The sequence below is a fragment of the Coffea eugenioides genome, chromosome 2 (assembly GCF_003713205.1).
Source record: "Coffea eugenioides isolate CCC68of chromosome 2, Ceug_1.0, whole genome shotgun sequence".
Classification (NCBI taxonomy): Eukaryota; Viridiplantae; Streptophyta; class Magnoliopsida; order Gentianales; family Rubiaceae; genus Coffea; species Coffea eugenioides.
In genome coordinates this window covers 9,997,485-10,008,611 of record NC_040036.1, presented here as the reverse complement: position 1 = coordinate 10,008,611, position 11,127 = coordinate 9,997,485, and the positions used below count along the sequence as shown (strand labels likewise).

At 37.6% G+C, this 11,127-nt stretch overlaps 2 protein-coding genes across 2 annotated transcripts; both read left to right on the top strand.

The window, feature by feature from the left end:
• The first annotated feature begins 1,472 nt into the window (after positions 1-1,472).
• LOC113760722 (histone H2B-like) lies at positions 1,473-2,241 on the top strand. The gene has a single exon (XM_027303404.1). The coding sequence runs from the start codon at positions 1,566-1,568 to the stop codon at positions 2,010-2,012; it is 447 nt and encodes a 148-aa protein (XP_027159205.1). The 5' UTR covers positions 1,473-1,565; the 3' UTR covers positions 2,013-2,241.
• Positions 2,242-2,561: 320 nt separating this feature from the next.
• LOC113763955 (uncharacterized protein SYNPCC7002_A1590) lies at positions 2,562-6,390 on the top strand. Its single transcript, XM_027307955.1, has 6 exons — positions 2,562-2,853; positions 2,963-3,153; positions 3,236-3,281; positions 3,772-3,854; positions 3,955-4,071; positions 6,061-6,390. Exons 1-6 carry the CDS (start codon positions 2,640-2,642, stop codon positions 6,130-6,132), a joined length of 723 nt encoding a protein of 240 aa, XP_027163756.1. The 5' UTR covers positions 2,562-2,639; the 3' UTR covers positions 6,133-6,390.
• Positions 6,391-11,127: the final 4,737 nt, after the last annotated feature.

The following is an 11,127-nucleotide window of genomic DNA, read 5'->3' as shown; positions in this document are numbered from 1 at the left end:
TAGGGATACATGCATATACTAGGTTTCTCGACTTATCAAGCCAACACGATCGTTATATATTTTTAATAAATTTTTTATTAGTAGAGAGATTAAATTTACATCCCTTATTGTATTTTATTTATTAAAGTAAAAATAGGTTTTATCCAATTTTAAAATATAATATATTTTTTATTTTAATTTGACTAAGCTCAAACTTGAGGTCAAATAGGGTTGAACAGCAATTTGAACTCGGGATTGAGTTTTTTACTTAGAGCTCAATTGAATTCAAGCTTGAGTATAAGATTACTAAAGTTGAGTTCTATTCGATTAAGCCACAACCCAATTTAACTCGGCTCATTTTGCAAATTGTGCACGCTATATTTAGTATCTTAAACTCAATCTATCAAATTATGCATTGATCGCATATAATTTTTTCCCTATTAATGAATAGGGATAATTTCAAAAACCTTCCATGAGGTTTTTGACTATTTTACTAACTTTTCTCCAAATTTCAAAAATTACACTAACCTTTTTTGAGATTAATTATAGTGTAATATTTAAATATAATCAATGATTAAAAAGTGATATTAAATTTCATGTATTCAGATTTTAATATATCCAGATGCGTTTGATTGCAAACAATTAAATATTTGAATTAATTAAGTGCCACTGAATTTTCTAAGCAAAACTTACTCTAAAAAATAAGTGGTACGCTATTTATTTATTATTAAATGTGATATATATTCAAATATATTTGATTTAATACTTAATAATTCAATAATTTAATAGGTTCAAACTTCATATTTCAGTTTTCAGATATCAAATTTATCAAATGCACCCTTAGTCATTCTATTCTTATACTAAAATATCAACCACGATCTCTATCTTTTTTATTACTACCACTATTATATTGGCAAAGAAAATGAATTAGGATAAATTTGGTTATTCAGGTTGAATATAAACAACATTGGATGCATGTCCTACTGATAAAAAGAAAATGAAGAGTCCTCAAATTTAAATTTCAAAATTAAATTAGGTGAAAAATAAGAAACTTTGAGATCATCAAAATTTTGTTAGTTACCAATGAAGTACTTTTACAAGTATAATGTAAAATTACCAAAATCGCCCACAATTTACAGTGTGGAACTGCGGATTAATTTTCTTGGCCGTCCAAATGAGAGCTTAAAACCGTTGATTATCAATTTCCAGCTTCGCTTTTTCTTATTTTGTTTATCCAGAAAAGCTCGTCTGGAAAATCTCGCAGATCCAAAAGAAGTTTGGGCACCAAACCAATCCTTGCGGAAAGAAGCGTGCGAAATTCAATTTTCAAATCTCCGGCCAAAACGTCCAAAATTCCAAATCCAAGACCCAAAACAATCCATACCGTTCTGTACTCATCAAAATCGACGGCTCACATCCATGATCCGCGTCATATCATTTCCACCAATCAGGGCTCACCCGGATTCTCCTATATAAACAAACCGCCTTCTTCACGGAACCATATCTGCCCTCTCCGGTCTTTAAATCAAAGCCCTCTTTTCATCCTTCCCGTCAAAGTCTCTCTAATTTCAGCTTCAACAGCAGCGATGGCACCAAAGGCGGAGAAGAAGCCGGCTGAGAAGAAGCCCGCGGCCGAGAAAGCCCCAGCAGCAGCCGAGAAGGCTCCGGCAGAGAAGAAGCCAAAGGCCGGGAAGAAACTCCCGAAGGAAGGCGGAGCCGCTGCTGGCGACAAAAAGAAGAAGAGAGTCAAGAAGAGCAGCGAGACCTACAAGATCTACATCTTCAAGGTGCTAAAACAAGTCCATCCCGACATCGGGATCTCCAGCAAGGCCATGGGTATCATGAACAGCTTCATCAATGATATTTTCGAGAAATTGGCTCAGGAGGCTTCCAGGCTCGCCAGGTACAACAAGAAGCCGACGATTACGTCGAGGGAGATTCAGACTGCTGTGAGACTTGTACTTCCCGGTGAATTGGCCAAGCACGCCGTCTCCGAAGGCACCAAGGCTGTTACCAAATTCACTAGCTCTTGAGGAAATTGAAGAGAAAACGGTTGATTTCTAGGGTTTTCTTATCTTATTTTGGGCTTTTTTTTGGTTTTTTCTGTTTCTAGAATCCTATGTTTAGAGTTGAAATTAGGGTTTGATGTCCGTAGTAGTTGTTAGTGTAAAAATGGTTGATGAAGTCTTTCGAATGTAATGAATCTCTGGTTCGTAATTGATCAAATCTAAGTTTCCAGGCATAATCTGTGACTAATTTCCATATTGATTGTTCTAGTATTGGCGCGACGACGTTTATGGCGCTAATCTATGCTGAATTATCCGGATTAATTAATAAACTTACTGACTAATTGCAATCGAAATCGGGTCGATAAAACTGAAGAATGCGTGAGGAATGAGCTAATTACTACGGCATATTCATATGTCTAACTGGATTTTGTGACATCAGCAGTTGTTGCTTATCTGGGACTTGCGTCATCTTTAGTAGGCGTAAATTAGCCGAAACAGTGGGCCCATAGCCACAATGCGCCGGATGTTTTCGTCGCCACCTAGCGAAAGACTACCATACCCTCGTGGTCTTATCCTTCCCCGCATCTGCTCGTAAAACTAACTATCACAGATCCAATTAAACGAGATTTCTTCTGAAAGAAAAGGGAGAAGATGAACATGGCTTTGAGTTCATCTTCAACGCATTGGAGCTCGCTTTCGTCCCGGTTTAGATACCCTAGGTTATCTGCCCGAGTACTCTCCAGTTTAACTGACGATTCGTCGAAATCTTCAGTTCGCATTTCAGCTGATTCTGCTGCTCCAAAGGCTCGATTTGTGGCAAGGCGGACGGAGTCCGTCTCCGTCCGACAGCTCCAACGTCCTCTGAGTACTATTTCATTCCATTTCCGGCTGACTGATTTTTCTAGATGCTTAACTAGTGTAAAATGTGTTCAAGTGTTTTTGTATCTCTCTTTTTTATAAATTGTTTTTTCCAGGCGAGTATATGAGCTTGCCTGCTAGTCAGTACTCGGTGTTGGATGCGGAAAGGATAGAAAGAGTAGATGATAGCACCTTCAGGTGTTATGTTTACAGATTTAAGTTCTTTGCATTTGAAGTTTGCCCTGTGTTGTTAGTCAGAGTGGAGGAGCAGCCTGATGGTTGTTGTATTAAGCTCTTGTCTTGCAAGGTGAACATATGTTTCGCTTTATTTTTTGTTGTATGCATGAATTTTTGTTTCTCTAAAAAAATTGGTTCAATGTTAATTTCAGCTTGAGGGTTCGCCAATTGTGGTAGCGCAGAACAACAAATTTGATGGTAAGTGTCTTTTAATGGTAAGATGATGCTGTTGAAGTCCAACTTGTTAGACTTTGGGGAAATATGGTATTGATTATCAACATGCCTAAGATGGGCTTAGCTGTTTTCCTGATTTACTTATGATAAAAGCAGAGTCATGAAATGGTTGTACTTGTTCTTTATACAATGTGCGTGGGAGATAATGCTCTGAGAAAACTTATATGCCAAACAGACATCCTGGAAACTGAGAACGACAAGAAGCCTTTCTGATGTATTTCAAATTTTCATGAAATTTGAGTTTTCATTTAGTATACACGATACAGTGTGGCACCTGAGAGAATGTAGTTCAACAACGTAAAGCCTTCAATTTGGTTTAAGGGTTCTCTTTAGAAATTTTAAGAATAAGGATCTCTCTGCTGGGAGAGTGATGATTCTCGTGTTGTTGGATTCTGAAATTCATTATATAATTCTTTCAGGAGAGCTTTGACATTGATTTGGTATGGGCATGCAGCTTCTATGGAGAATAAAATCAAGTATGATACCTCAAAAAGCGAAGTACCAGTGCAGCAACTTACCTCAGATGCAGTTATTGAGGTGCTGACCATGATTTGGCCTCTGTTTTCTATGTTGAATCACTGGTTTTGATTCTTGTGTATCCTGTTAACTGATTCTGCAACTGGCATGTGGTATGCAGGTAAGCATTGAGATCCCTTTTCCCTTTCAAGCACTTCCAAAAGCAGCAATTGAATCGACTGGCACCCAGGTCCTAGGACAAGTTCTAAGGATCATGCTTCCCCGGTTTATGGCCCAGGTATGCCAAAATGTGCAAAGATTTTGGAAATAAATTTGTTGGCATAGCCTTTAACTCTAATTTCAGTTAAATCTGCTCAAGATAGTTGGTCTCTTTTATGATTCCTGTGCATATATGCCTGTAGCTATTGTTCTCTTCCATTTTTGTCGTTTGACTTGTGAAGTCTACCTTCTTTACATACTCTAGCTTTATGAGTGAAAAGATAAAATACTCAGGAAAGTACAATGGAGGACTTGGATTTTGGAATACGACAAATTAATTGTAACTGTTTGGTTCCTATCCTGCCTAACTGTGAAGTTTGTTTATGATGTTTACCCGAAAAACGTGAAGGCCATTCTATGGAAGGGAAGGGGAATTTATTATATGTTAAGGCTGGCATTTTGAGGTTTATGAGTGACCTCTATGTGCATGTACTACTTGTGATGTGACATTAAATGGATGGGAAGGGAATTCATATTAATACGAAGGCAATGTTGCAAATTAGGATTGATGTTGAATTTGTCCAAAGTTACCTGGTTTGGAATAACTAACCTTCTAGATTTTGGTCATGGTGGGAGAGGAAGGGCATGGGGTGTCTTTTGGGAAAGGAAGGTTCTTGTGCATGTTGCTGAGAGGTGGAACAAAATCTGTCTTAAGCTGTTATTTTGGCTGTCAGCTCATATTGTGGTGGGGAGTGTTAAGTTGGTTTTCCGATCTTCCACATCTTCTTAAGGTTGCGAGTAGCTTTATCACAGTCACTGATTGACTTCCAGAGCTTCCGCATCTTCTTGCCTTCTTGTCTATTGTGGCCTGTTTTTCCAGTATCTTCACCCGACTAGAGGTATAGTGGGTTCTTTGGTTTTATGTGCTGCTGCATTCTGTGCCTTTGTTTTTTTGGCACCCTTGGTTCCATAATTCATACAAAGCCTTTTGCCAATTTTACCTTTCATCAACCACTTCCTGGGGAGAAGCTTCATGCATTCAATAGCGCTCCTGAGTGGGCCTTACTCTTCCCACAAAGACTTAACAAGAGTTTCAGGATCTGTCTCCCATTAAACAGCATGACTGTTCTTTAAATCTCCAATTAAAACCCTGAAAAAAAAAATCTGACCCTCTTTCCCCCGTCTTCTTTTTGCCCCTTATTTTGGTTTTTTTTTTTGTTGGGGGGGGGGGGGGGGGGTTAAGTGGGTGGGTCCTTTTGAAGTCTACTGAAGCTAGTGAATACAGAACTAGTGTCATGTCCCCTTGTCTGAGGCTCTGAACTTATCCTTTCATGTCTTCTGTCCCATTTGAGGTCTAAACTAGTCATTAAACTCGAGAAGTTTTATAAACTTCATTAGGTTTATTAGTTGTTCCAGTCACTTGCACTGTCTTCCATCATCTGCATGGTCCAGATGAAGCACAGCCAAGGAAACTTTTTCCCTCTTGAGAGTAGTTTAAGGCAGTGAAGTTACTCTAACCATAGCTCCCCATAGTTCTTCCCTTTCAATTTTGTGTGTAATGGTGTAAAGCTGCATCATCTGCCTTGGTCATTGCAAGGGGCTGCAGATAAAAGGATTGATTTGCAAGGGGATCCTTAACACATGCAAAATTTGGATTTCAAATTCAAATTTAGATCAATTGTCATGCATCCACCGGTGATAGTGTATTTGTTTTCAGTGGTGTATAGAAGATTAATCCTTTTATTTAATGCGGCTAAGCGAAGCTCCTAGTCGCTATACTTTGTCCCATTAGTTAACTTCTTACCTTGCTCAAGTTGAGGACTGCTTGGTTAACGAAATACTTCCCACTACCACTTGCCATCCAAGATTATAGAGGTGCAAGAGACAAAAGTAAAATAAAAAAATTTAGCTTCGTTTCTATAACATGATTATTAATGTCTTCAACCTATTTATATGTTTAGAACCTACGTTGTTGTTATCAATCTATCATTCCTCTGTCCGGATATCCTTGACTTTTAATTGGTTATTTTCTCGCTGCTGGGTCTGGTCATTCATCTCTGGTTTGCAGCTGGTGAAGGATTACCATGCGTGGGCATCAGGGGACACATCTAGGCAGCCTCTTGGAACGGGTAAAATTTAAGGATATCGAGTGTAATGTTTCTCTATTTAGCGTAATTAGATTAAGAGTTGGTTTGTTTAATATATACTCTAGTGTCCAATTCCGTCATCATATTGCACACCTGGTCCTCCTACATGTTGGGGCGGAATTTACATCTCATAGTTAATTTTTTTTTTTTATGTTTATGCACGTTCAACAGTACTGATCCAATTCCATGTCTAAATATCTGTTGGTAATGAAGACTAAGTAAAGTAGTTCCTGTTATTAAATCCAGTTTCATGCCCAAATGTCTGTTTGCTTTTGGGGTTCTGGAAGGATTTAAAAGTGTTTGTTGTTTAGTCAACCTCAAAGTGCCTCTGTAGTAGTCGAAGCACCGAACTTGGTCCTATTTCTTACTATTTATACTTTTTTTAGATTAGAAGTCGTTGGTATGATAGCAGATCAATGGGCGTGGGCTTTTGCTTATTGGGCTGTTCTGATTGTGAAGGCTATGGTAAAAACTAGTACTTTTTATCCACAAGCAGTTTCAAAATTTCTGCAAAATTACATCCATAGCATTTACATTTTTAAAATGATTCTTGAGACCTTCATCCGGCATATCAGCCATAGCAGTTCAATTCCGGCCAGCTAGCTTTCGGGAAGTTTCCGCCCCAACAAGACGGACTCTTCATCATTAAAGAACCATTGATCCATAGCTTCCACTCCCAGTCCCAGCGTATGGTTGATTCAATCAAGACTGAAATCAAGGCATGCAAGAGCTTGCTAATAAATTTGGGTTGGGCCGGTTATGCAATTGATTTGGGTATATTAACAGGGCACCCGTTAAAGAAACCCTTGTTTTAATTGCATTCTAGTTCATCTTTTAGCAGTATACACAGTCTTAATGAAAATATCAAAAACTTTAAGTTATTTTTCTTTTCTTTTTTTTAATGTACTAATACTTTATGAAAATAAAAAATAGTAGTCCAACTTTTTCCACGGTCTTTAGATACCTAGCATTGATTATTCACATATTTTCCCGACAATAAGCTAGTCAATCAAACTGACATTTTATGTGTGGGACGGGGATTGGAGAGGGTTGGGTTAGGTGGTAAGATGGAACTTTAGATGTTGTAAATAAGAGGTTTTGGATTCAAAAAAAAAAAGTGGGATGAAGATAAAAATGTCTGAGAATAGAAATATGAGCTCCAGTTTCACCATTTTGTATGACCATTTGATAATCCTTACACTACTCCGACTTTGCAGTTTCAACCCCTGAATTGTGCCATTTTCTGAATCCCAAATTCAATTATTTTCAGTCCCTCGTATTTCATGTTCTTATGAGCTAAATGTACATGTCTCGTGAAAATATTTTGCCATTTGTGAAGTGCGGAAGAATATTTTATGCACTAGAAACCGGAGTTCTAGAAAATAGGCAAACGCAAATAGACACACAAGTTGAAGGAGTTCTCTGATATAGTTTGCCACATTTGAAGGACAAGTGATTTTCACCGCACCGCAGGGGGAATGATTTAATTAGCAACTAGTTCATACCACAACTGTCCAAATGTTTCCACAGGGGAGTACAAGCACATGTGCAAGGAAAAACTACAAGCACATAATCAATAGTGGTATTGAAGGTGTCACACGGGTAAAGAAGTGCTACCATGTGTTGTTGGTGTAACATGATTAGGGCTCGAAAAATCATTCTGCCGCAACGTGATAAAACGATTTGGACATGAAATTTTTGGTTTATACGATTGGACTCTACTTTGAATCTGGGATCAAGAAGAAGCAAGGCGCGGAAAAGGGGTAAGAAACTGGAAGTTTCTGCACCATCAATATCTGCTGTTGATAAGATCTGCAACATAATTCTATCCTTCTCCAAGAACTGGACATTTGCTACGTTACTGCAATGCTCAAAAGTTCACACCGGGTGGACCCAAAAATGCCACATTTTTCTTCAGTTGAGTTGTTTCTGAATGCCTCATCATTAACTTAGGATTCTCATGTCAATCTCAACAGTTGCAATGTGATTTTGTTCCCAAAGTAGCCACCCATCCTTACCAAATTTATTCTTTGTGGTGACCTACACTATGTAATTCCAAGAGTGTAATGGGCGATGGAAAAGAGAGGATTATGGCTTCTTGGAGATGGAGTTTTGCTGAACCCCTAGAAGTTCATTGCGTATATATTATGAGGAGGGGACAACAAGCATGCAGGTGAAGAAAGTATGACAATTATAAAATGATTTGGCACCAGATTTCGATGTCCCTATCCCGATGCTTTTGTCTTGATGTTAATGGACACATACATTTTAAGCAAACCAAATCCTTGTTTGTGAGACAGGCACGAGTCCTGGGGTATTGACAATCATGCCTTCCTTTTTCTTTCTTATAGTTTTTGTTGATGGAAATCATGCTCATCCATTCATCTCAACCTCAACCATTGGTACATAAAAATTCGGCAAAAGAATGAGCGCTCCTCCATTCACATATAGAAGAAGATGAAGGGGGGACAAGACAGATGCAAGAACAGAATATAAGATATACTTCATTTGAGTGATGTTTAATTATGCATGTTTAACATGATAACATATTAGTATTCCATTTTTAAGCTCAAAAATCCGTCTAATCTTGCAACATTAATTATTTCCTGGATTTACGTCTGTGGTCAACTAGCCCAGACCCGAGAGAGTACTTTCAATTATTAGTAAATTTGAGAGCAAAATTTTGTTACATTGCTGAAAAAGTTAAAAATGGAGAAGATTGGACCCATATTTCAGACGAGTTTGGATAACAATAGAGCTCCGCTGCATATCAATCAACCCAGGATTATGTCTTAATTAATATGCTTGTGTTTTCATTGGTTAGAGATTTATCTGTAGTCTCGTCAAGTTCAGGAGCTATAGATTAATACTTAATTACCGTTCATTAATTTTAGCTCCACTTCGACTGACATGCTCATGCACTTCTACAATCTTGTTCTTCACACTTGCTAAAGGTTTCTTCTAAAATAATTGATTGGTGGAGAATTTGCTATTTGGTGAAGGAAGATTATATGTTTCAGCAGAGAAGCACAAAATATTAGAATTGACTTGGAAAAAAAAATCTAAAAAGAAGTTAGATCTAAAAAATAATACATCACTGCATGCAATTGATTATCTTGTTCAAGGAGATTGAAACATTTAACAAACAGCCCTTTATCTACTACTACCGATTGAACAAATCAAAAAGTACCTTTTTTTTTTTTAAAAAAAAAAAATTATATGCACCCACCGATTAAACAGCCCCTTTTTTTTTTCAAAGAATTTCCTACTTCTTTTCTGATCACTCATTAAATAAAATGGGTAATGCTTTGTGGGTTCCTATGATGAGAGACCAAAGAAGAAAATTACAAATATTAGAACAAAACAAAGAGAAAAGGCAATGTGTCAAATATTAGACATCCTTTACAATATGTCGGCAGGTTATAAATGGAAAAGAACATTGAATTAATTCATCCTACAAATTGAAAAAAAAAAAAGTCGAAAATCAAAGAATAAATTCGTCAGGATTCAGGAGTTTTATGGGAACATGAGTATATATATTCAGAAAGTGATGTGAAACTGAATTGAAATACTAGTAGGAAAGGGGCAAATACGTGCACTGGCGTTTTGTGTTTATGGGTTTGTGACCATAAGTAATTACAAAACAAGCTCAAAGTGAAATGACAGCAAGCCAATGATATTAACTCGATTGGAGATATCAATTGGTCAGATAACGACCGAAAGAGCCTTATCCTTCACACACACACACACGCGCAGAGCCCGCACAGGGCGATAGGGAGAGATTAGATGGAAGGTGGCCAATAATTGCAAGTGCAAATGCTATTAAACATATGCAGTTAACTCTAATTATTGCTTTTGAAACTTTGTTGAGTTGACAAAAAGCAAGTTTAAGAGAATCTTTGTAGATCAATTGCGGAAACTCAAAAGCGTTTCATATGCCTTCTCAGCTTGCTTTGGTTGGTTTTTTTTTTTTTTGTTTAAAAAGATTAAGTCCAAACGCAATTTTTTAGCAATTGACAAACCTAGTAGAGTATTTCAAACAACAAAAACAACATGTTATGAAAACATGCTCACTTACAAAAGCCATTTGTACCGATTTTTTTAGTCACTTTTTTGTTTCAAGCCTGATGGTTGTTAAGTGCTAGCTGTACCAAACTAGCAAATTTGAGGCCACAATGTGCCCCGAATGCTTGTGGGTTTTTTTACCACTGAAACACGAATTTGCAGCTGCTTTCCCCTCTCCCAGGAGGGCTCCAGGACATGCAGTGAAAAACGAAGCCTAGAGTGAAGCAAAAGTGGAAAAGTTTAGGGATGCCAATTTGGGGTGTGGAACATTATTCCCCATTTCCGCTTTTCCTCGGCTCTCACAAAGTGTATCATGCATGTGATCCATCCATCACATTTTCAACCGATGTTAGGTGGTGGCACGCGTTGAATTAAGAATTTCTTACTTGCAATCTATTCTATGTTACTATTCAATTTAACTCTCCCCTTTTAACGGATACGTAAGTTAATGTTCAATCTAACCCTCTCCTTTCAACGGGCATATAAATCTGAGTAAAAATCTCAATATGTCCACATGCACAGTTGCACACAATAGTAATTCATTCGAGTAATTTTTTGATCTTAACAAATGTTAAGATTAATCATGGGAAAAAACACAGTAGGTCAAGGAAAGGAAACAAGAAATGACACTGTATTGGTCTCTCTATCGGACTTTGTGGTCAAGGTACACATCAAAAAGAGACACTAATTAATGAATGCGGTAGAAAAATTTTTCACATCTATTTTCACCTTTCGGTGATTGGAGACACTACTGTATGCTGACCCTCACAAAATGCCCAACTATTGCACCATCTTCCGGCCCCTTTTGGAGCCTCAACAATTAGTTCCCGTCAGCCAACCATGATCTGCCCCATATCATTGTAAATTCCTTTAACTATATTTGCGGTCAAAAAATGAATTTGGTGGTCTCTTATAAATTTGTT